At 45.7% G+C, this 25,466-nt stretch overlaps 2 protein-coding genes across 4 annotated transcripts in view; both read right to left on the bottom strand.

The window, feature by feature from the left end:
* Positions 1-25,466, bottom strand: part of LOC106587746 (inositol hexakisphosphate and diphosphoinositol-pentakisphosphate kinase 1) — a 51,294-nt gene that overhangs the window by 7,217 nt on the left and 18,611 nt on the right. Inside the window, 18 exon segments of the mRNA XM_045709005.1 lie at positions 7,904-7,966; positions 10,517-10,642; positions 13,270-13,363; positions 13,697-13,837; positions 14,336-14,452; positions 14,537-14,644; positions 14,754-14,868; positions 15,115-15,242; positions 15,793-16,016; positions 18,242-18,383; positions 19,254-19,436; positions 19,516-19,637; positions 19,920-20,045; positions 22,164-22,249; positions 22,891-23,003; positions 23,751-23,826; positions 24,553-24,639; positions 24,917-25,018. Of these exon segments, the coding sequence (XP_045564961.1) occupies positions 7,904-7,966; positions 10,517-10,642; positions 13,270-13,363; positions 13,697-13,837; positions 14,336-14,452; positions 14,537-14,644; positions 14,754-14,868; positions 15,115-15,242; positions 15,793-16,016; positions 18,242-18,383; positions 19,254-19,436; positions 19,516-19,637; positions 19,920-20,045; positions 22,164-22,249; positions 22,891-23,003; positions 23,751-23,826; positions 24,553-24,639; positions 24,917-25,018 (2,153 nt within the window).
* On the bottom strand, positions 2,854-7,897 carry LOC123730828 (uncharacterized). Of its 3 annotated transcripts, none has more exons than XM_045709013.1 (2): positions 5,432-7,897; positions 2,854-5,341 (listed from the first exon to the last, which is right to left on the bottom strand). In XM_045709013.1, the coding sequence occupies exons 1-2, from the start codon at positions 6,658-6,660 to the stop codon at positions 5,182-5,184; spliced, it is 1,389 nt and encodes a 462-aa protein (XP_045564969.1). In that variant the 5' UTR covers positions 6,661-7,897; the 3' UTR covers positions 2,854-5,181. The 3 variants fall into 2 exon arrangements, with proteins under 3 accessions (XP_045564969.1, XP_045564970.1, XP_045564972.1); XM_045709016.1 differs by having other exon boundaries at positions 6,305-7,897.

Here is a 25,466-nt window from a genome sequence, read left to right as displayed (position 1 = left end):
TCTACACCAACCAGACAGGGATGCTATTGCTATGCTAAATTGAAATGCCACATGGTTTGAGTATGTTGTATCAGGAACATCCTAGTGGGCAAAACTGGTTGAACTAATGTCATTATAACCAGAAACTAGTTGATATTACGTAATTATAATGTCATTTCAACCAGAAAACAATGATTTCTCTGGTTTTCTAGTAATACCTAGGTAGTTGTTTAATCTCAGACAAGTGATCTAGTCACAGGCTGCGCAGTTTTATACAACACAATGTGTTTCATTTCAGACAAACAGCATCTGACAACATCCATCCACTAGCTAAGCTACATTCCAAACTGCAGCCAGTTCCTGGTTCAAAAGATCTACGTTGGCAACAGTCACTCAAATTAAGACCATTAGTACTAAAAACAAGCAAGATCAAATAAGAACTGAACTGCAGGGAGGAAATAAGATTCAGTTAAGATAACTAATGCAAGACACCTGAAAAAGCCAAACCACACCAATGGCAAGCGGCTCTCCCAAAAGTCGCAGGCAAGCATGCGTCAAACAAACCACCGAAGGCAAAGCGGCGAAAGTCAACTGCGGCGGCAGTAACTAGCAGCACACCAGTACCAAACCAAACCTCAAATCTGCAAGCAGTACAGCAGAGGGTTTAAAGGGCATAGGAGGGCAGGGGGTTGAAGAGGGGCTGGGGGGCTGACCGTAGAAGTACTCTAGGGGGTCCTGGCCAGAGATGAGCCAGTTACGGAAGAGGCGGAGGTGGTAGGAGCACTGGTTGAGGTGGTGGGCCAGCGCCCCGTCCAGAGAGAGAGGGCAGCACAGGCTGGCATCAGTGGAGAAGCGCCTCAACAGCTGGGCCACGTGATGCTCCTCCAAGGGCTCTGGGGAAGGAGGAACAGGAGGAGAGAGGATAGGACGGATGGAGCAGGGGAGGAGGAGATGGAAGGAGGAGGGGAGGCAGAGGATGACCATAAAGGATGAGGGAAGAAGATGGGGAGGATGGAGGAGAGCCAGAGGTGGGAGGAGAGCAGGGAGAGGTGGATAGATGAGGTGGGAGGCAGAGGAGGATGCAAGAGGAATAGGAGGATAGAGAGTAGAGGGGGAAGAGAGGAAAGAAGGACAGTAAGGGGGGGGAGTGAAATGAGGAGGGAGTGGATGAATGACACAGCAGAGGTAATGGGAGGAAGGACAAAGAAGAGGTATCACCCATTGTGTGGACAGAGAGGGGGAGACTGGCAGGAGGGGGAGAGGTATCACCCATTGTGTGGACAGAGAGGGGGAGACTGGCAGGAGGGGGAGAGGTATTACCCATTGTGTGGACAGAGAGGGGGAGACTGGCAGGAGGGGGAGAGGTATTACCCATTGTGTGGACAGAGAGGGGGAGACTGGCAGGAGGGGGAGAGGTATTACCCATTGTGTGGACAGAGAGGGGGAGACTGGCAGGAGGGGGAGAGGTATTACCCATTGTGTGGACAGAGAGGGGGAGACTGGCAGGAGGGGGAGAGGTATCACCCATTGTGTGGACAGAGAGGGGGAGACTGGCAGGAGGGGGAGAGGTATTACCCATTGTGTGGACAGAGAGGGGGAGACTGGCAGGAGGGGGAGAGGTATCACCCATTGTGTGGACAGAGAGGGGGAGACTGGCAGGAGGGGGAGAGGTATTACCCATTGTGTGGACAGAGAGGGGGAGACTGGCAGGAGGGGGAGAGGTATCACCCATTGTGTGGACAGAGAGGGGGAGACTGGCAGGAGGGGGGAGAGGTATTACCCATTGTGTGGACAGAGAGGGGGAGACTGGCAGGAGGGGGAGAGGTATCACCCATTGTGTGGACAGAGAGGGGGAGACTGGCAGGAGGGGGAGAGGTATTACCCATTGTGTGGACAGAGAGGGGGAGACTGGCAGGAGGGGGAGAGGTATCACCCATTGTGTGGACAGAGAGGGGGAGACTGGCAGGAGGGAGGGAGGAGAGGTATCACCCATTGTGTGGACAGAGAGGGGGAGACTGGCAGGAGGGGGAGAGGTATCACCCATTGTGTGGACAGAGAGGGGGTGACTGGGAGGAGGGAGGGAGGAGAGGTATCACCCATTGTATGGACAGAGATGGGGTGACTTGGAGGTACAGTAAGTTACTGCCATTTCTAACAGCCAACCTTCTCCTGTCAACCATCCCATTCCTCCATGCTCTGGACCAGCTACCATATATGGCAAAAATCTTCAAGCAACATTCAGCAGACCCCATCCAACCCAATCATCCCACAGGTTTCTACAAACACCTCAGCAAAATCTGCTCCATCCAACTGTCCCCAGCAGTGACAGAGAAACGCCTCAAACTCCAAAAGACAGAATAGCTTATCACATGGCTCCACTGCAATCTCATCTTGGTTACGGAAAAAGCTCTGGGATACAATCCATAGGTTTAGAAGACAGAAATACATATCCAATGAAAATCCACAGAGGAAATGTCAACATTGCATTTAATGCATTTGATTTTTTAACAGCATTGACTAGTTTCAAGTTGAGAGACCACATAGGAGCATTTGTGATAGAACTGAAGATGTTGAAAACGCTGACAAGTGGAGCTACACATGCTTAAATATGTCAAATATGTTTGTGTCATTGTGAATACATTCAAATCCTAGAGAGAAAAGAACACTCAATCCGGTGTCCAATAAAAATACACTACGCGAAAGCGGTCCAGCGTGCATAGCGTTTTTGCCGTGCCACTACAATCAATCCTGTTTGACAGGTGGCGTAAAGCTGCAGTTGGATGTAAACCTGAGCCTCATTCGTTACTGTACCTGAGACAGGCCACCACAGAGGGCGAACAGCTACAGCAGACGTATCATCCTGTGTCCCTATTCAAAAGTCAATATATACACACACAGTTGTGAATTGACATCCTTCAAGTTGCTTAAAATGAAATGACATAAAAATAAAAATAAATCACATAAAAGCAATTAGGTGTTGTGTTCATGTACTGAAATGACATTTTAGGGGCCTCATATATAAACGTTACCTATGCACAAAATATACCCCGAAATATGCGTGAGCCAGTTCTCCCCGCAAACTTTAGGCCATGCATACACAGATTTTCTAGTGGTTAAAGTATTGAATAGCAAGCAGACAAGTATTTTGTGCAAATACAGGATAGGATGACACTCTTATCCAAAAAAACGACTAAAAAACAGGAAAATATAACAAGAGGCAGCCATTTTCCATTAGTGAGAAGAGCGAAAATCGGACATTGGAATGTATTTTTCTTTTATTTTCATAACCATTGCAGAATATATTCCTCACCTTTTCTGGCCATATGGGTTCATATTCCCGAAGTAGCCATACAACAAATGACCATCTCTCATTTAACTGGACTGAGTATCCTAGTAGGCATAAACAGACAAGCTATGTACAGTATTTCAACTTTTGCTTCATGAGATCACATAGGCAGCGCAGTTCATAATACAGAGTCCAAATTAACAGGTGGTCTTCTCCAGAACCTGCTATTCTCCAGAAGTGGCTCTGTCCTCCAGCAGCGATGGCTCCAACGGTGGCAGTTACCCAAGTACACCTGTCCCTGTCCCTAACCAACATCCCTACAGTCAGAATACTGAACCCCACAGGCAGCGGCCAAGTACACCTGTCCCTAACCAACATCCCTACAGTCAGAATACTGAACCTCACAGGCAGTGGCCAAGTACACCTTCCCCTGTCCCTAACCAACATCCCTACAGTCAGAATACTGGACCTCACAGGCAGTGGCCAAGTACACCTGTCCCTGTCCCTAACCAACATCCCTACAGTCAGAATACTGGACCTCACAGGCAGTGGCCAAGTACACCTGTCCCTAACCAACATCCCTACAGTCAGAATACTGGACCTCACAGGCAGTGGCCAAGTACACCTGTCCCTGTCCCTAACCAACATCCCTTCAGTCAGAATACTGGACCTCACAGGCAGTGGCCAAGTACACCTGTCCCTAACCAACATCCCTACAGTCAGAATACTGGACCCCACAGGCAGTGGCTAAGAACACCTGTCCCGGTCCCTAACCAACATCCCTACAGTCAGAATACTGGACCCCACAGGCAGTGGCCAAGTACACCTGTCCCTAACCAACATCCCTACAGTCAGAATACTGAACCCCACAGGCAGTGGCCAAGTACACCTGTCCCTAACCAACATCCCTACAGTCAGAATACTGAACCTCACAGGCAGTGGCCAAGTACACCTGTCCCTAACCAACATCCCTACAGTCAGAATACTGGACCTCACAGGCAGTGGCCAAGTACACCTGTCCCTAACCAACATCCCTACAGTCAGAATACTGGACCTCACAGGCAGTGGCCAAGTACACCTGTCCCTAACCAACATCCCTACAGTCAGAATACTGGACCCCACAGGCAGTGGCCAAGTGCACCTGTCCCTGTCCCTAACCAACATCCCTACAGTCAGAATACTGGACCTCACAGGCAGTGGCCAAGTACACCTGTCCCTGTCCCTAACCAACATCACTACAGTCAGAATACTAGACCTCACAGGCAGTGGCCAAGTACACCTGTCCCTAACCAACATCCCTACAGTCAGAATACTGAACCCCACAGGCAGTGGCCAAGGACACCTGTCCCTAACCAACATCCCTACAGTCAGAATACTGGACCCCACAGGCAGTGGCCAAGTACACCTGACCCTGTCCCTAACCAACATCCCTACAGTCAGAATACTGGACCCCACAGGCAGTGGCCAAATACACCTGTCCCTGACCCTAACCAACATCCCTACAGTCAGAATACTGGACCTCACAGGCAGTGGCCAAGTACACCTGTCCCTAACCAACATCCCTACAGTCAGAATACTGAACCCCACAGGCAGTGGCCAAGTACACCTGTCCCTAACCAACATCCCTACAGTCAGAATACTGGACCTCACAGGCAGTGGCCAAGTACACCTGTCCCTGTCCCTAACCAACATCCCTACAGTCAGAATACTGGACCCCACAGGCAGTGGCCAAGTACACCCGTCCCTGTCCCTGTCCCTACCCAACATCCCTACAGTCAGAATACTGGACCTCACAGGCAGTGGCCAAGTACACCTGTCCCTAACCAACATCCCTACAGTCAGAATACTGAACCCCACAGGCAGTGGCCAAGTACACCTGTCCCTAACCAACATCCCTACAGTCAGAATACTGGACCTCACAGGCAGTGGCCAAGGACACTGTCCCTGTCCCTAACCAACATCCCTACAGTCAGAATACTGGACCTCACAGGCAGTGGCCAAGTACACCTGTCCCTGTCCCTAACCAACATCCCTACAGTCAGAATACTGGACCCCACAGGCAGTGGCCAAGTACACCTCCTACCATCCCTAGTCATGCCCCCCCTGACCCTACCCAACATCCCTACAGTCAGAATACTGGACCTCACAGGCAGTGGCCAAGTACACCCGTCCCTGTCCCTGTCCCTACCCAACATCCCTACAGTCAGAATACTGGACCTCACAGGCAGTGGCCAAGTACACCTGTCCCTGTCCCTAACCAACATCACTACAGTCAGAATACTGGACCCCACAGGCAGTGGCCAAGTACACCTGTCCCTGTCCCTAACCAACATCACTACAGTCAGAATACTGGACCCCACAGGCAGTGGCCAAGTACACCTGACCCTGTCCCTAACCAACATCCCTACAGTCAGAATACTGGACCCCACAGGCAGTGGCCAAGTACACCTGTCCCTAACCAACATCCCTACAGTCAGAATACTGGACCTCACAGGCAGTGGCCAAGGACACCTGTCCCTAACCGACATCCCTACAGTCAGAATACTGGACCTCACAGGCAGTGGCCAAGTACACCTGTCCCTGTCCCTAACCAACATCCCTACAGTCAGAATACTGAACCCCACAGGCAGTGGCCAAGTACACCTGACCCTAACCAACATCCCTACAGTCAGAATACTGAACCCCACAGGCAGTGGCCAAGTACACCTGTCCCTGTCCCTAACCAACATCCCTACAGTCAGAATACTGGACCCCACAGGCAGTGGCCAAGGACACCTGTCCCTAAACGACATCCCTACAGTCAGAATACTGGACCTCACAGGCAGTGGCCAAGCACACCTGTCCCTGTCCCTAACCAACATCCCTACAGTCAGAATACTGGACCTCACAGGCAGTGGCCAAGTACACCTGTCCCTGTCCCTAACCATCATCCCTACAGTCAGAATACTGAACCCCACAGGCAGTGGCCAAGTACACCTGTCCCTAACCAACATCCCTACAGTCAGAATACTGGACCTCACAGGCAGTGGCCAAGTACACCTGTCCCTAACCAACATCCCTACAGTCAGAATACTGGACCTCACAGGCAGTGGCCAAGTACACCTGTCCCTGTCCAACATCCCTACAGTCAGAATACTGGACCTCACAGGCAGTGGCCAAGTACACCTGACCCTGTCCCTAACCAACATCCCTACAGTCAGAATACTAGACCTCACAGGCAGTGGCCAAGTATACCTGTCCCTGACCCTAACCAACATCCCTACAGTCAGAATACTGGACCCCACAGGCAGTGGCCAAGTACACCTGTCCCTGTCCCTAACCAAGTACACCTTGTACTTGGCCACTGTGCTCAGAGCAGATAATCTACTCTTTTCATGTGTCAATCTAATTATCATTTTCTCCAGGTATTTAGTGATTGGACATGGAGTTCCTCCTGACTGCAACAAAGGCAAGACTGTAAATAAAAGCCTTAATTCCAGGTGTGCTATATTAGGGTTGGAGTGAAAACCTACAGCAGGCTTGGAGAGCCCTGCAGTATACACTACATAGGCCCTCAAATATACAGTTGATACACAGCAGTCTGTTTTATGTTGTAGTTGCCTGTGTGGCTTAGTTGGTAGAGCATGGTGCTTGGATTGTGGGTTTGATTCTTTCTGGGGACACACACATGTATGCACACTTTGGATAAAGGAGCTTCCAATATTTCTCTCGAAAACCAGTTCTTCCTTGACAGTGTTGCAAAGAAAATGTCTAAACCCCTCCAATATAATGATCAAGTTTAAACTTTCACTACATAGTTTGTAGGCCCCAACCAGGAGTAAAATATTTTCATAAAACGGAAGAGTAATTTGAATTCTGTTTTTCTGTTTAAAAACATTTTACTCCTGTTTGGTGCCCACTACCCAGTGAATATAACCAGTGTCTCAAATAAAATGTTCAGAATCCCAAGGTACTGAAAAGGGTCCTGGAAAACAATGAGCTAGGTATTTCACAATCACAATCAAACAAACACATTGGTCATATGCAGATTCATCCATACTATGACAACCATACGTGGTACAATTCTTTTTTAAAAAATTTTAAACACGTTAATCCTTTCCCCGTTTAGCAGTAACCGCCCATCGTTCTGTCCCAGTCAATTTAAACTGCAAAACAGTTTATTCAGTTATCCAGTCACCTATTCAAAAGTGTAGGCTATAAGTTGTAGCTTAGGTTGCCAATGCAGAATATTACATGAGAATAGAGGGGACTGAAGTCACAAGAAACAGGGGAAGGGTTAGGAGTTGGTGAGGGTTTTTGGTTGGTGTTTTCAAGAGATGGTTTCAATACACATCTTCAACATAAATAATAGATGTGTATGTTCACACACATCCAAGATCATATAAACACACACACACTCTATCCACTGACAAAGATTGAATCATTAGGTGAGGGTGAAAATGTAACAAAGAATGTGGGGTAGTGATAAAGTGAATGGGTAGACAGAAGAAAAACTGAAAACCCCAGAGGGTTGGGAAACATGGTAGTAACGGCCACGTGAAGTAGAACCGAAATGTACAAATAAAGAGAGATTTCCAAAGACATGCAAGACAAACGGAGGTGGAGAAGTGGAAATATACCGGAAAGAAGCAGACGTACCATTAGTCGGATGCTTTGCAAACGACACAGAAAATCTCTTTACTGCCGGCATAGACAACAACTCTGAGGAAATAGAAAAAGGTCACTAGTGTTACCATCGGTCACAGAGCACCTGCAAAGGGTTTGTGTGTGTGTACACTGGATGTCTTGGTGGGAGGGGTGTTAACTCTTCTTGAAAATAGTTTTTCTGGCGTTAGGTACAGTGTCAACGGTGGGAATCATTTAGGGGCCATAGCAGAAAAGTACACAAGTTACTAATAAATAAAGGTAAATAAAATAAAACTCCATGTGAAGTGTTTGTGGTTCTAAGAGGAGTTAAGATAAAAAAGGGACATAAGAGGGACAGACAGGCAGGATCTTTTGGAGGAACACGCTAGATGGTCTATAATTGACGAGGTACAAGGTGTTAGAAGTGCGGACACTTTCAAGATCAAATTACAGGCACATTGGATGAAAATCTCTCATGGTGACAGGACGAAATGAGATGGCTGGAAATGTAGGAGATGGAAGACAAAAAAGGAAAACAAAAACTCATTTCCCATCTTGACTACTTCTCAACGATTAGGTACTTTTAGCGGTATGTATGATGTAGGCCTATTCACGCCCCCCAACTCCAACCACTCCCTTCAGATGTGTTGCGTCCCAAATACAGGAGGAGAGAGATATGGTGCGTTTGATTTAGCTTGCCCATTCCATTATGAATTAGGTTATCAGCCCCCCAGGTGTGCCACGGTGCTGGGCAAACTATATCAAAAGCTTGGAGTATTGTTCGAAGTAACAAAGCATCAAGACTGACAGCAGCAAAGTACTGCTCAACACAGACACATGCATGCACACACAAGCACTAATCATGTCAATATAGGTTCTTCAAAAGGGACTATGTATGAGAACACCAAAGATCACAGTGATCTCTGATTCAGATGTTTTTCATGATCACTAACCAGAGTAAGGACGCGAATGATAGACTTCATGGAACAGCAGACATGATGAGCGTGACTCGACACGGAGTGAGACGCAACAAGACAACCGAGAAGATGGCAGCCCAATAGAAAAACAGCTATGACAACATCACAGTGACACCATGTGGACAGCAAACCACAGACAGCTTTGTCATCCCATGTCTGCTGGTCTAGAGAACACAAAAGACAATGAACAACTCAAAAGCTTGACCGCTAAGTAAAGTTGGTATGTACAGGTAAACACAAAATGGCATCTCTTGACCGTCAATGACAGCAATTAACGATGAGGGTATTCTCTCCATAAAAAACTAAAACAAAACTGTAATTTAGGCTCAAACAGATCCAAATACAGAATGGCCTAATCACTCATATGTGTGCGTCGTGATATCAGCGCAAATATGTGCATATATGCAAATATGTGCGTATTGTAAGAGCAAACATGGCCAAGTAAGAGTATGGACAACGGCATACTGTGCTCATCATTGAATGGGACTTCAGCTAAATCAACTACTGGGACTTTCTACTAGAGCTCCAGAGCCATCTGCTGACCGAGTCTCATAAATACATTCAACTCTGAACAGGAAACCATGGGAATGTTCTAGAAAGAATTTCAAAATATACATATATAAATAAATCTTACAAGTCCATTTAGAATATCTTACAAGTCAACATTATAAATAGGCCTACAGATTATTTGTTCTCCATTAAACTGAAGATAATTTATACAGCTTTGACATTTAGCCTTGTTTCTACTGGACACTTGATATGGAAGCACTACGGATATTTCACAAGAAGTCTTTACAGATATTTCCTAATTATACTGCAGCACTATGTGCCAGCAGGTTGATATTGAAGGAGGCAGGATACCTACAGTAGTGAGTTAGATAAGTGTTCTATGTTAGCCTTATTGCGTGTAAATAGTTGTAAGACCATGTTAAACAGATATGAATACCAAAACATGAACCATGCAACAAATATGAGATCACAACAGTGGTGTAACATCTGGTTTAGGTCAGGGTTTCTAAGGGAATATGTTCAGCTGTGGCTACTACCTTGTGGCCCCAATTGATCTTTTCAGGCTTTGTGCTTTGCCAGTCTTTAATTAAGGGAGAAATGCCATCGTCAACTGACAAACTTATGTTCCATATTCCAAATATGTCAAAGCTCCTTAACCTGGGTGCCACACTGTTTCTACGTGTATCAAGGCAGGCTACATCGTGGTCTTGGCAAGACAACAACAACTTGGCTACTGAATTTACCATTTTCACACTATCGTGCCGACCCAAACTGTGCTGGCTTGGATCATTTATTTTCATATTTCTCCTTTACCGCATGGTTCCAGCAACTACGGTGGATGTGACCAGGCCAGCTCAGCTTGGTTTGGCTCAGCTTGGTTTGGCTCAGTAGTGTGAAAAGCACCAAGGTGCATTACAAGCATGAAGGGAAACCTGCCCTGCTTGGTGTGTGACAATGCAATGTGAGGGATGGTATGGAGGTCTGGTGGCCAGCAGTCTAATGCAGGGTTAGACAACCATGGTCCTAGATAACCACAGGGAGTGCAGGACCAGGGTTGCCCACCCCAGATCTAACAATACCCATCCACTGTGTGTCTCTCTAGGCTACAGGAATTAGAAACAGGACCTTGGCCACATACCGTCTTTATAGGACAGGCTGCCTGAGGAGAACTTTTTCCGGTGTGTGCGCGCGTAGTCCTGCAGGTTGGGGGCGCTAGAGGAGCCTCCCAGGACAGTGGTGCTGAAGAGTCCCGCACACTGAGATCCTGTGGGAGGGGTGGGGGAATTAGTCACCACAACACAACATGCAGTTATTCAAACAATGCTCTGGCTCAGTTAGCATGAGGGGAGAGAGGTACTTAGCAGACCTGGGTTGAAATGCTGTTTGAAATCCTATCAAATACTGTATCTGGGCTTGTTGAGCTTGTCTGGCACAAAGGAACCAACAGAACAGTTTTAAAGTGGAAACCGTGGGCGGCAGGTAGCCTAGTGGTTAGAGCGTTGGGCCAGTAACCGAAAGGTTGCTAGATTGAATCCCCGAGTTAACAAGGTAAAGATCTGTCGTTCTGCCCCCAAACAAGGCACAAGGCACTGTTCCTAGGCCGTCATTGTAAATAAGAATTTGTTCTTAACTGACTTGCCTAGTTAAATAAAGATTAAATAAAAAATGAATTAATAAAACCCCGTCCATCTGGCACTCACTCGAGGCAGACTAGAGCTAACACCACAAGTATTTGCAAGATTTCAAATAGTGTTTGAACCCAGGTGTAGTAGTCACATGACTCCCCATACTAAGGTCATTCAACATCCTGACTCCTAACCTATGCAAGGCCAAGGGATCTACTGTAAATAGACTTATTATGAGCCACTAGGCTTATTTAAGACCCTTTTCACATTAGCGCTCTGACTAGACCTTACTGGCTCTGATAATATGTGGTTCAGCTGGTAAGAGAGTGACGCTAGCAATGTCAAGGTCGTAGGTTCAAAATCTTTGGAGTTGAAAGTCCGTGTTGCCCAGCGACAGCCCCAAAACATCACTGCTTTAGAGGAGATCTGCATGGAGGAATGGGCCAAAATACCAGCAACAGTGTGTGAAAACCTTGTGAAGACTTACAGAAAACGTTTGACCTGTGTCATTGCTAACAAAGGGTATATAACAAAGTATTGAGATAAACTTTTGTTATTTACCACCATAATTTGCAAATAAATTCATAAGAAATACTACAATGTGATTTTCTGGATTTTTTTTCTCATTTTGTCTGTCATAGTTGACGTGTACCTATGATGAAAATTACAGGCCTCTCATCTTTTTAAGTGGGAGAACTTGCACAATTGGTGGCTGACTAAATACTTTTTTGCCCCAATGCATTTGTTTGGTTTTTACTTTGAAGTGAAAAAACTAATTGTCTTTTGTAAAAAAATAAAAATAATAATAATTATGGCCTGGACTAAATTACACAAAATTCTAATTAATTTGGTTGGAGGCAAGTGATTCTTGTTTATGTGTAATTTATTTACTTAAGTTGCTGGTGCCAACCTGGTAAAAATAGCCATTCAATCAGTTTTAAAAATCTTTCTCCATTGACCTCCATTTAAAAAGCAGGAAAACACCATTGTGCATTGCAAATGAAACCCTATTCCTTCCTAATATGGTGTTAATGACCGCGGCCCAGCTGATTCAATGTTATGAAGCTAATATTAGCATTCAAACCAGTAAGTTCAAAGTAAGTTTCTCAATTGTTAGAAAAATCCAAAATTAGAGTAGATGCACTTGGAAACTCAAAATAATTGTCATTAGGATGGTTAATCATAAAAACATATTTTTACCAAAACTCTGATTTAAAAAAAAAAAAAAAAAAAATCAGTGACAAGATAACTACACATCCCTACAATCTTAAAACTTGGCTACCACTTGAATAGGCCTCTAGCATGGTCCGTATGTACCCACGGTAGCTAGGCCTCTAGCATGGTCCGTATGTACCCACGGTAGCTAGGCCTCTAGCATGGTCCGTATGTACCCACGGTAGCTAGGCCTCTAGCATGGTCCGTATGTACCCACGGTAGCTAGGCCTCTAGCATGGTCCGTATGTGCCCACGGTAGCTAGGCCTCTAGCATGGTCCGTATGTGCCCACGGTAGCTAGGCCTCTAGCATGGTCCGTATGTGCCCACGGTAGCTAGGCCTCTAGCATGGTCCGTATGTACCCACGGTAGCTAGGCCTCTAGCATGGTCCGTATGTGCCTAGCTAGGCCTCTAGCATGGTCCGTATGTGCCTAGCTAGGCCTCTAGCATGGTCCGTATGTGCCTAGCTAGGCCTCTAGCATGGTCCGTATGTGCCTAGCTAGGCCTCTAGCATGGTCCGTATGTGCCTAGCTAGGCCTCTAGCATGGTCCGTATGTGCCTAGCTAGGCCTCTAGCATGGTCCATTGTACATTTGACATTTTAGTAATTTAGCAGACGCTCTTATCCAGAGCAGTAGTGAGTGCATACATTTTCATACCGGTCCCCCGTGGGAATCAAACCCACAACACTAGCGTTGCAAGCGCCATGCTCTACCAACTGAGATACACGGGACTAGTACCTAGCTAGGCCTCTAGCATGGTCCATAGTACAGTATCTAACTGCAGGTTGATTTCTGTCAGAAATAGACTGTGAGAGCACCAATCCCACCCCTCACTCTACCACCATAGGCTTTAATGACAGTTGGGGTGATATAGGTAAACACAGTTGCCATAGCTACAGTGTAAGGGAAGGATTGGGTAAAGTTGCCCTTAGATGCTGCTCTTAGGTTCATTTTGCATTCCCCCCACTAATGGTTAAGGCTAGGATTGGGGGAGGGGAAACTGATCCTAGAGCTGAGCGTGATAGGGAGCAGGGAGGAAGGAGACACCCACCTAGACCACTCTGCTTCATCTCAGGGGACTGGCGAGAGCAGGAGGGGAAGAGACGGTAGCTGCCTGCTTTGGATGAAGACGTCTCCGACAGGACCTGGGGTGACACATACACACATTATATGGTAAGGAGCAAATTCAGAGCGTCTGACACCATACACAGATCTCCATCACTGGCTGCCAGACTGAAGGACCACATGTGACCTCTGCCAGACAGACAAGTAACTCAGAGCAACAGCTCAGCAGGAAAGCCCTGGCTTATGGCTGCATCCTAACTCATGGAACACAAAAGTCTTATAGTATATCTCTATAGTCTAAAGATGCTTGCAATCCTTGTCTCATCTTTCACTGCTGCTGCTACTACTACTATCACTACCTCTGGCATTACTGACAATAGAAGGTTGTGTGTGTGTGTGTGTGTAGATTTTACCTCCATAGACCCAGTCTTCCGGTTGCGAATCAGAGGGGATCTCCGGTGGATGCCCATTGGCTCAGAGAGTGGCAGGGCCCGGTCGGGCTCATCACGTGATAGATCCTCCAAGCTGCCAGGGTCTGTCTGTTTCTGATCATTCTGAACCAGGAAGAAAGGTACCACAGACATGGGGCGCGTGCACACAACACATTTAAAAAAATACAATATACCATACCCACACACTTCACAGGGCATTGATGTACCACTATGGGCACTTTCACATTTCCCTGTATGATCCGGATGCTGGATCGTTTGGTACCCTGATCCGCGCTATAAAGCATGCTTGAAACTCAAACTTTGGCTGAATGAATCCTGGACCTGCCAGAGTGGTGGGATCAAGATCCAGGACCAGAGTACCAGGCTTTGTGACACGGCAGCCATAGTAGCGTTAAACTTTTGCCCGTTGTAAACAAGCTAGCTTGCTAAGTCATGTAGAATGTGTATCTTGCACCGTGAAACGGTTATTTTCAGTTCTTGTTAAACCATAATATATTTTGTAGAATTCTCAGAAATGCCTCATAAAACCAAACCAGGGTAGTGAACTTCATGTGAAAACATCCTATTAGATTAACATTAGGACCAGACAAACACTGTTACCTCTGCAGAAGCGGGACGGAAGCCGAAGCCCATTGGTGCTTTCTCCTCCTCCTCGCAACCTTTGACCCCAGGGCTGAAGTGAAGCTCCACATGGAAACGCTCCTCTGACGACGGGTCCTGAGGGACAGCACAGAGAGGGCTTAGTGAAAGAAAGGGAAACAGACACACATCTACTACAGAAACACACACACACACCACTACCTTGTTGTTGTCCTCATACAGCATGATAACTATCTGGGTCATGTAGTTGAGTTCAGAAACGGCACCAAGGTAGTCCATCGCCCGCTTCCACTGCTGGTCCTTCTCCTCCTGTCACACACACACACCAATTATTGGATCGAATGTAGTTTTGTTGCTGTTGTTCAGGGAAATGTAGTTCTAGGTAACCGTAGTTCCTCTGTGGTAGTTATGTGCTTACGTCGAGCAGGCCTCCATAGCGGAAGGTGCTGAGTAGAGAGTGGACGTGACTCTCGCTGGTGAAGTACAGACGTGTCCGCACGTGGCGACCTGGTGACATCACTCCTCGAGAGTACCTGAGTCGCCAGAGAAACAGAACATAAATGTTTTTTTTGGTTTTTTATTGCCGTCAAACATGGACCCTGTGAACAAAGACATAATTGACTGAGCTACAACTTCATGTTGCTGTTGCCTTTACACGCAGATCTAGGATCAGCTCACCCTTTCCAAATCTTAACCATTCGGAGAGAGGAAACGCAACTGACCTTAAATCAGCGTCTAGGTGCAACTTGACTATTGCTGCCCTGTGAGTCAAGACTCACAGTGGATGGAGTTTGTTGACCGACTCATCCTCGTGGGTCCTCTGGAGGTCCAGCTGGATCTTCTTGACCAGAGGCAGGCAGTAGGCGTACGCTATGTCCAGCTTCTCCACTTTGTTAATGCCGTATTCCTGAGGAGAATACACAAGTCGTGAGCATTACTCCCTGCCTAAGACACAGCGGTCAGAGCGTTGCTGTATACAAAGTCTGGGAGCATATAAACAGTGACTGGTGTCCATCAACAGTAGGTATGAGGATGTCAGCCAGAGCTTGTGACAGCCTGTGGAGTTCCAGAGTATCCATCTACCGCTTACAACTGACTCACCCAACCCTCATTCCTCATCTGTGGTATGATAATATCAGCGAGGGCGTGTGACAACCTGAACAGCTCCAGAGTATCATTTTTACGTTTTAGTCATTTAGCAGACGCTCTTATCCAGAGCGACTTACAGTAGTGAATGCATACATTTCGTACATTTTATACATTTTGTCTCCGTACTGGTCCCCCGTGGGAATCGAACCCACAACCCTGGCGTTGCAAACACCATGCTCTACCAACTGAGCCACACGGGACATCCATCCATCTCTCCAAACATCCATACACCCACCCATCTCTCCACTCCCTCCATCCCTCTCTCCACTCACCATTCCATCCATCCACTCCACCCCTCCCTCCCTCACCTGTGGTATGATGATGTCGGCGAGGGCTCGGGACAGCCTGAACAGCTCCAGTGTGTCCTCCAGGCCCAGCGTGGCGTTGTGCTGCACGTCGTACTTCACGCAGTCATAGATATCCGGGATCTTGCTGATGTCGTAGCGGCCACTCTTCATCCGGAAGTCCCGCTCCAGCTTGGACCAGCGTTGCAGCATCAGCTCCAGAGACTCACTGTGGTACAGCTGCAGGTCTGAGGGTCAGGAGAAGAGGAAGAAAAGGAGATGAGATGGAGGAGAAGAGGAAGTAGAGGACAGGTAGGAGAAACACAGTAGTCTGGGATTGGTACAGATTAGAGATTTCAAGTTTTCATAACAATCGGTAATCTGTATTTTTGGCCACCGATTTGCCAATTTCTTTTTTTTTACACCTTTATTTAACTAGGCAAGTCAGATTACGAACACATTCTCATTTTCAATGACGGCCTAGGAACGGGGGTTAACTGCCTTGTTCAAGGGGGATTCGGGGATTCGTTTTTGCAACCTTCTGGTTACTAGTCCAACGCTCTAACCACCTGCCTTACATTGCACTCCACGAGGAGCCTGCATGGCAGGCTGACTACCTGTTACGCGAGGGCAGCAAGAAGCCAAGGAAAGTTGCTAGCTAGCATTAAACTTATCTTATAAAAAACGATCAATCTTAACATAGTCACTAGTTAACTACACATGGTTGATGATATTACTAGTTTATCTAACGTGTCCTGCATTGCATATAATGGATGCGGTGCCTGTTAATTTCTCATCGAATCACAGCCTACTTCGCCAAACGGGTGATGATTTAATAAGCGCATTTGCGAAAAAAGCACTGTTGTTGCACCAATGTACCTAACCATAAACATCAATGCCTTTCTTTAAAATCAATACACAAGTATATATTTTTAAACCTGCATATTTAGTTAATATTGCCTGCTAACATGAAATTGTGTCACTGCTCTTGCATTCATTGCCTGGCTCGTTGCGAACTAATTTGCCAGAATTTTACGTAATTATGACATAACATTGAAGGTTGTGCAATGTAACAGGAATATTTAGACTTAGGGATGCCACCCATTAGATAAAATACAGACCGGTTCCGTATTTCACTGAAAGAAAAAAACGTTTTGTTTTCGAGATGATAGTTTCCGGATTCGACCATATTAATGACCTCAGGCTCGTATTTGTGTGTTTATTATATTATAATTAAGTCTATGATTTGATAGAGCAGTCTGACTGAGCGATGGTAGGCACCAGCAGGCTCGAAGCATTCATTCAAACAGCACTTTCGTGCGCTGTTGATGACTTCAAGCCTGTCAACTCCCAAGATTAGGCTGGTGTAACCGATGTGAAATGGCTAGCTAGTTAGCGGGTGCGCGCTAATAGCGTTTCAAACGTCACTCGCTCTGAGACTTGGGAGTGGTTGTTCCCCTTGCTCTACATGGGTAACGCTGCTTCGAGGGTGGCTGTTGTAGATGTGTTCCTGGTTCGAGCCCAGGTAGGAGTGAGGAGAGGGACGGAATCTATACTGTTACACTGGCAATACTAAAGTGCCTATTAGAACATCCAATAGTCAAAGATATATGAAATACAAATTGTATAGAGAGAAATAGTAATAATAACTACAACCTAAAACTTCTTACCTGGGAATATTGAAGACTCATGTTAAAAGGAACCACCAGCTTTCATATGTTCCGATGTTCTGAGCAAGACACTGAAACATTAGCTTTCTTACATGGCACATATTGCACTTTTACTTTCTTCTCCAACACAGTTTTTGCATTATTTATTTAAACCAAATTGAATATGTTTCATTATTTATTTGAGGCTAAATTGATTTTATTGATGTATTATATTAAGTTAAAATAAGTGTTCATTCAGTATTGTTGTAATTATCATTATTACAAATAAATAAAATCAGCCGATTAATCGGTATCGGCTTTTTATTTGGGGTCCTCCAATAATCGGTATCGGCTTTTTATTTGGGGTACTCCAATCGGTATCGGCGTTGAAAAATCAATCGGTCGACCACTAGTACAGATCAAATCAAATTATATTAGTCACATGCGCCGAATACAACAGGTGTAGACCTTACAGTGAAATGCTTAGTTACGAGCCCCTAACCAACAACGCAGTTAACAAAAAAAACTAATAAGAAATAAAAGTAACAAGTAATTAAAGAGCAGCAGTAAAATAACAATAGCGAAACTATATACAGGGGGGAACTGGTACAGAGTCAATGTGCGGTGGCACCGGTTGGTCGAGGTAATATGTAGATGTGGGTAGAGTTATTAAAGTGACTATGCATAGATGATAACAACAGAGAAGCAGCAGATCCACCTCGCCTTGTGCTGTATTGATTGCCAATGTATGGTTAGTGTTCAACATTGTACCGAGCTGAAATAACACCATCACAGGGCTATACTATGTTAACAAAAGGGTGTACCTGCAGATTTGGGGTCCTCTAGTCTCTTGCGTATCTGGGAGGTGAGACTCTGGATGAGTGTGTAGACCTGGTCGCATGTCATCACAGGGTTCTCCACAATCCTCATAGAGTTAACCACAGAGGCTGCACCTGTAGGGGCCAGCTGGACGGACGCACACACACACACACACACACACACACACACACACAACTCGCTAAAGAACATTATGCAATAATGCATAGCTTAAAACATCTAAATCTGCTTTGCTTTCATTACAACTAATTACAGAGCCCAGAATGATCAAAGAGTAGAGCAATAACATAGCAGAAAAATGTCCACCCTCCTGTAGCAATCCCTAGTTTCTATACATCATCTCACTCACGTATGAGTTAGCCCAGCTCCAGCTTGATTTAGCCCAGTTCCAGCTTGATTTAGCCCAGCTCCAGCTTGATTTAGCCCAGCTCCAGCTTGATTTAGCCCAGCTCCAGCTTGATTTAGCCTAGCTTCTGTCCTTTCCCATTCAGTAAGATGCATTAGAAAGGATGAGGAGGAAACTAAAAGCTTCAGAAAGTATTTGTGGAAAAGGGAGCTTGTTCCGCTTGCAAACCTCATTAGGATTAAGCCCTTCCGGAGGCTAGATTTACTTTAGACACTTTGTAACAATGCCCATTTCTTTTTCCCTCTAACCCCTTTTCTTAATAGCTTGTGTTTGTAATGGAGGTAGTATGGTAATCTACCTATGCTTTCCTGATAAGACTCGTGTCAGCGCCCCAAGTTAATGCCTAGGCCTGATAAGACACATGTTAGCTCCCCAAGCTAATGCCTAGGCTAGGGCACACAGACGACCCGAGTTTGATACCTGAGGCACAAAACCAATGAAAACATCCCGAAGCAGAGTGAATGGGCAGGTACTATCTACTAGGCTGTTTTCATTCTGCATCGTACAAAGTTTTGCTACGGTGTGCCCTGAACACTACCCAGGTCGGTTGCACTTAGTGATTGGCTGAGCAGGAATTCAATGAAATCAATTACCCTATCGTAGTCCTCCTCGGTGAACTCCTGGTCTTTCTGCATGATCTCGTGGAGACGGGCCTTGACGCGGTGTTGGCAGCTGCTGAGCGAGTCGCTGTCGTTATCCAGCAGGCCGTTCATGTTGGCACTCTTCACCATCTGCACAAGGATGGGCGTCAACTCTCCCTCTAACGCCAGCAGACCCTGCCAGGCAAACACTCAGATAAACACATTTACACACACAAAGAGGTTTGACCTCTAACCTCTGACGCCTAGTGGTTACCTTGGCGAAAGCTGCGGCGGTCATCTGCACTCTGCCCTCGTCAGACGCGTAGATCTTGAGGTCGTGTCGGTACGTGCTGTGTAACCGTAGCAACCCGCAGCCAGGGAACCCAGCGTAGTCTCCTAGAATGATAGACAATGATCAGATGTTTGTGAACATAGTCTTCCCTGTGGCTCAGTTGGTAGAGCATGGTGTTTGCAACGCCAGCATGGTGTGTGCAACGCCAGGGTTGTGGGTCCGATTCCCACGGGGGGCCAATACAAAAAAAAATATGCATGAAATTAAATGTATGCATTCACTACTGTAAGTCGCTCTGGATAAGAGCGTCTGCTAAATGACTTAAATGTAAAAATGTAAAAAATAGTTGGCAACATTGTTTTGGTGTGTGTGTGTGTGGGTCTCACCTTGTCCTCCGGGGTACATGCAGCGGAAGGCCCTGCCCAGCTCTTCAGCCTGTACCCTGCCTGCTGGGGTCAGCTCCCCTCCCCACTTCAACACCAGCAGCAGAGAAGGGCACTCCTTACGTGTGTCTGTGGAACAACACATCAGCTTAACTAGCAATCATTTCAATCCTACGTATCGTAAAACCTCAACTGAATGCCCAGGCTGGCTTTAACTGTGTGTGAAGTGGAGTTTGGTTGGAGACCAGTACGTATTGAATGCCCAGGCTGGCTGTAACTGTGTGTGAAGTGGAGTTTGGTTGGAGACCAGTACGTATTGTACTCAGGCATTTAATACAATTCCTATCACTGATAGCCCAGTTTGAAATTGACAACACTTTACAAAATGAGAAAATGAAGATTGCGCAAAAGTACCTGCAGATAACCTTCCTACCACTCTGTGATAAAACTCACTACTTGGCAATACTGACGGTGTTTTTGACATGCAGGGCTCAAACGTCTAGCGCCAGATAGAGAAACTATGACTATGAACTGGAGCAGAGTGGCAATTTGATGTGTTCATGTGAGGAGAAACTGATACCCAGCTCTTACTAGAGACCAGCGTTTATTTGCTAGAATGTCTAGTGATATCTGGCTACCATAAGACACTGATGCTTGCTGGAGGCTTGGCGCGTAAGGGACGTTTTACAGTAGAACACTTTTTATACAAATGCAACTCAGACATATTGTACGTGGTGCTGGTGGCTGGGGGAAAGCTGCCCCCTTATGATCTGGTCCTTGGCCAGCTCTCCTGCTATCTCTCTCAGAATGACCTTCTTGATCCTAATCAGTCAGGTTTCAAGACTGGGCATTCAACTGAGACTGCTCTTCTCTGTGTCACGGAGGCTCTCCGCACTGCTAAAGCTAACTCTCTCTCCTCTGCTCTCATCCTTCTAGACCTATCTGCTGCCTTTGATACTGTGAACCATCAGATCCTCCTCTCCACTCTCTCCGAGTTGGGCATCTCCGGCGCGGCCCACGCTTGGATTGCGTCCTACCTGACAGGTCGCTCCTACCAGGTGGCGTGGCGAGAATCTGTCTCCGCACCATGCGCTCTCACCACTGGTGTCCCCCAGGGCTCTGTTCTAGGCCCTCTCCTATTCTCGCTATACACCAAGTCACTTGGCTCTGTCATATCCTCACATGGTCTCTCCTATCATTGCTATGCAGACGACACACAATTCATCTTCTCCTTTCCCCCTTCTGATAACCAGGCGGCGAATCGCATCTCTGCATGTCTGTCAGACATATCAGTGTGGATGACGGATCACCACCTCAAGCTGAACCTCGGCAAGACGGAGCTGCTCTTCCTCCCGGGGAAGGACTGCCCGTTCCATGATCTCGCCATCACGGTTGACAACTCCCTTGTGTCCTCCTCCCAGAGTGCTAAGAACCTTGGCATGATCCTGGACAACACCCTGTCGTTCTCCACTAACATCAAGGCGGTGACCCGATCCTGTAGGCTCATGCTCTACAACATTCGCAGAGTACAACCCTGCCTCACACAGGAAGCGGCGCAGGTCCTAATCCAGGCACTTGTCATCTCCCGTCTGGATTACTGCAACTCGCTGTTGGCTGGGCTCCCTGCCTGTGCCATTAAACCCCTACAACTCATCCAGAACGCCGCAGCCCGTCTGGTGTTCAACCTTCCCAAGTTCTCTCACGTCACCCCGCTCCTCCGCTCTCTCCACTGGCTTCCAGTTGAAGCTCGCATCCGCTACAAGACCATGGTGATTGCCTACGGAGCTGTGAAGGGAACGGCACCTCCATACCTTCAGGCTCTGATCAGGCCCTACACCCAAACAAGGGCATTGCGTTCATACACCTCTGGCCTGCTGGCCCCCCTACCTCTGAGGAAGCACAGTTCCCGCTCAGCCCAGTCAAAACTGTTCGCTGCTCTGGCACCCCAATGGTGGAACAAGCTCCCTCACGACGCCAGGACAGCGGAGTCAATCACCACCTTCCGGAGACACCTGAAACCCCACCTCTTTAAGGAATACCTAGGATAGGATAAAGTAATCCTTCTAACCCCCCCTTTAAAAGATTTAGATGCACTATTGTAAAGTGGTTGTTCCACTGGATATCATAAGGTGAATGCACCAATTTGTAAGTCGCTCTGGATAAGAGCGTCTGCTAAATGACTTGAATGTAAATGTAAATGTAAATCTAAGCAGTAGAGGTGAAATGTTTCCTCCGTTTTCTCCATACCTTCCTCCTCGCTGGATGTTTTGGGCTGCCCATGGGGTAGGTAGGTGATCTGCACTTTTCTGTTGATCCCGGAAAAGTGGCCATACCTGGAAAAGACAGGAATAGAAAAAAATGGAGAACCATGTGTTATGACTGTCCCCATGTCCAGTCAATCATGCATTGAATAGCCTGGGTGTCAGTCTGTTTCTGCTTCAGCCAACTTGTCATTGTCTAGCTAGCCAAAACGTGCCTGGAAATTAGGGACTACGCAATGATAGTGTTGTTGAATGCAAAACCAGTTAGTCACGGACATTTTTTTTTAAACAGCCTCAACAATTGATATATGATATATGCCACTGGATGAGTTGGTGTTTTTGTACTATAAAGTACCAGGAACGAGATTAGAACCTCGTCTTTGGGACCAAACTGAATGATAATTTATAGCGAATGTTATCTGGCTAAGGGATACTCCTTTCTCAAATATAAAGTCCCTTTGTGAACTGTTTCTAAGATCTGTGGTTCGTCATGTAGGTTGAGAGGGATGTGTCTTGGCTATAAAAGATCTTTGAACTTTTGTGTTGTCACTTTCAATGGTTCATTAGAGATAGCGCATTATTGAAAGTCAAAGTGCTTTTGCAAAGCTCTTCTTATTAAAGATGTAGTTTAAGTATAACTCTGACTGGTGTGTGAAGTTTGTAACTCTCCTCATTTGGTAATGCAGAAATTAGCCACCACACACGTCACTCACATCTCCAGAACGGTCTTCAGCTGCTCCAGTTTGGATTTCTTCTCTTCGATCTCGCAGTCTTCTCTTCCATCACCCAGTTCTAGCAACAGTTGCCGAGCTATGTCCAGTACCTCCTAACCACACAAAGGAGATGGACAAAATGACAAAGCCATCAGAGAGATGGAATAGAATGTATTACTTTGAGGAAATTATTTTAACAGTCTTGTGGTTTACACAAACAAAATGGACAGTTGAAATTAGTTGTGTCAAATGGGATTCCTACACACAGCTTTGACCATCTAAACACAGGAATTGATACATTTGCGATCAAAGAGCGGTGCGATGGCTAACTAAGTGAATTCTTTCAACCCACATTTAGTCAAGTTAGTTATACTAAGTACAGATGTGGTCAAATGAAGAGAAAAATTGTAAATTGAGATTTATGTCTTCATCTTGATCCTATGCAGTTGTTAATAAAACACACACATGTAAACAAAACAAAAATTAAATTAACAGATTTTAGAAGAAAGTGAATCATGCAAGAGTGCCAATATATTTGACCGCATCTGTAAGTTAGCCAGCCAGATGTATTATTTACAGTTAGTTAGAAATCCCTCCTACACTCATTCGCTAGCTACCGTAACACGTTTCCAAAAATGACGAAGTGGGCTAAAGTGAGTAAAATAACAAAGATCAACAGTGAAGTAAATCTCCTAAAGGGCTACATACTATAGAAGAAACAAGAATATATAGTTTGTATAATATCAACTTTTCAGTACAAAGGCCTTTCTCATGACCAGAAAGGCCTTTGTACTGAAAAGTTGAAACTATAATGCCCTCTTCTCGTGTGGCTTTGTTGGTCGCTCATTCTATTTAGTTACCTGCAGTTGTTTGGGCTTCTTCAGCTTCAATTTCCCTGTCTTGTAACCCCCGTATTTGTCAAACAATTCAAAAAACCTATTGAAGAGAGAAAGACATTGTATTTTATACCAAATGTAGTAAAACATTTATATATATAGTGACTTGATCTCTTTATTTATATATAGTCAATTACAACCCATATATAATTACAACCCAGCACCAACACTAAACTCAAATAACCAGGCTTCAACAAAGACCACATTTAGTCTAATCAGTTGTGCTTCAGCAGGGGGGGATCTGAAGTCTGCAAACTTAAGTGTGTGTGTGTGTGTGTGTGTGTGTGTGTGTGTGTGTGTGTGTGTGTGTGTGTGTGTGTGTGTGTGTATATATATATATATATATATATAGTGTGTGTGTGTGTGTAAATAAATAAATAAATAAAAATAAATGAGATCAAGTCACTTATTTTGATTATTTAGCGGATGCTCTTATCCAGAGCGACTTACAGGAGCAATTAGGGTTAGGTGCTTTGCTCAAGGGCACATTGGCAGACTTTTAAAAATCTAGTTTGTTTGGGATTCGAACCAGCGACCTTTCGGTTAATGGCCAATAGGCTACCTGCCGAGTCGTCATGGTGGATCACAGTGGATGTCATGAAGCTTAAAGACTGGTAATTTGTCAGGATTATTATGACACGATTTAAAGATTTAAGAGAGTTAAACAAAGGTTAAATTAAAAAAACACAATTAAGGGGTCATTGACGATCATGACTTCCAAGGCATTACACCTAGACTTTACATACAGGGTTACCAAAGAACTCACATGGGATTCCGCACTTCCATCTTCATCTTCTGCTTAGGAGTTCGGTCTCCGTGGCGGATTATTGCGATGACACAGCGTAACTCCATCCTGATTGGAGGGAATGTGACAGTAAAAAGGAATACGAGTGAACAATGATGGTAGGTTGGGGTAATGACTTTTACCCCATCACTGGCATGTCTAAATAAGCAGAAACTTCACAGTGAAGCCAGTTATCTTTGAGACAGCAGTGGTTTTGATTATGTGGCTACAGTGAAGTTGTACATTTGTCTACCTCTTCAAAGTTTTTGCGCCTACAAGTTGGTCTTGGCAACGTTTTACCGATCATATGCACTAACATACTAGTCTGTGTGTGTGTGAGACTCACATGGTGCCAGATGTGGTTGGGACGATGGGGATGTCCTCAGCCTCAGTAGGGATGGACCAGGGGATGTGGAACTGAGGAGCTAGCTCCCTCATCACTATATTACTGCAGAGGACAAGGAAACAGTTCACATCATAGAAATACATTATGGTTAACATACAGTCAACATTTACCAACATCTGGATCTTCTGACGGATTATTAACTATGTAACTAGTGAGATAATGATAAATGCAAGTCATCTGTAGTACCATTTGTTTCCCCACTGACATTGCTGATAGCTACTTTATTGAGGAAACATGTACTTACTATGACTGAGATGTGGTTGTTCCACCTAGCTATCTTAAGATGAATCCACTAACTAACTACATGTCGCTCTGGACAAGAGCATCTGCTAAAAATCATAACAAAACAACTGAAATGATTCAGGATCAGCTGTCCGAAACGACACGACACCCTAGGCTACCTTTAATCAGTTTGTGCTGAACTGGACTAATTGTTATTGGCTTACAGAAGGGGGGGGGGTGGCCAACCTTGATCCTGGAGAGTGCCAGG

This window comes from Salmo salar, chromosome ssa26 (genome assembly GCF_905237065.1).
Source record: "Salmo salar chromosome ssa26, Ssal_v3.1, whole genome shotgun sequence".
In the NCBI taxonomy this organism is placed as follows: Eukaryota; Metazoa; Chordata; class Actinopteri; order Salmoniformes; family Salmonidae; genus Salmo; species Salmo salar.
Note: the sequence above shows the minus strand (reverse complement) of the source record. Positions and strands in the feature narration are given on the sequence as shown.

Bases quoted from the DNA above. Each gene is read 5' to 3' on its own strand.
- LOC123730828 (XM_045709013.1), bottom strand. From the start codon at position 6,660: ATGATAATTAGATTGACACATGAAAAGAGTAGATTATCTGCTCTGAGC. The intron at 5,342-5,431 runs GTGTACTTGGCC...GGATGGTAGGAG, and splicing joins AGGGACAGGGACAGGGACGG to GTGTACTTGGCCACTGCCTG.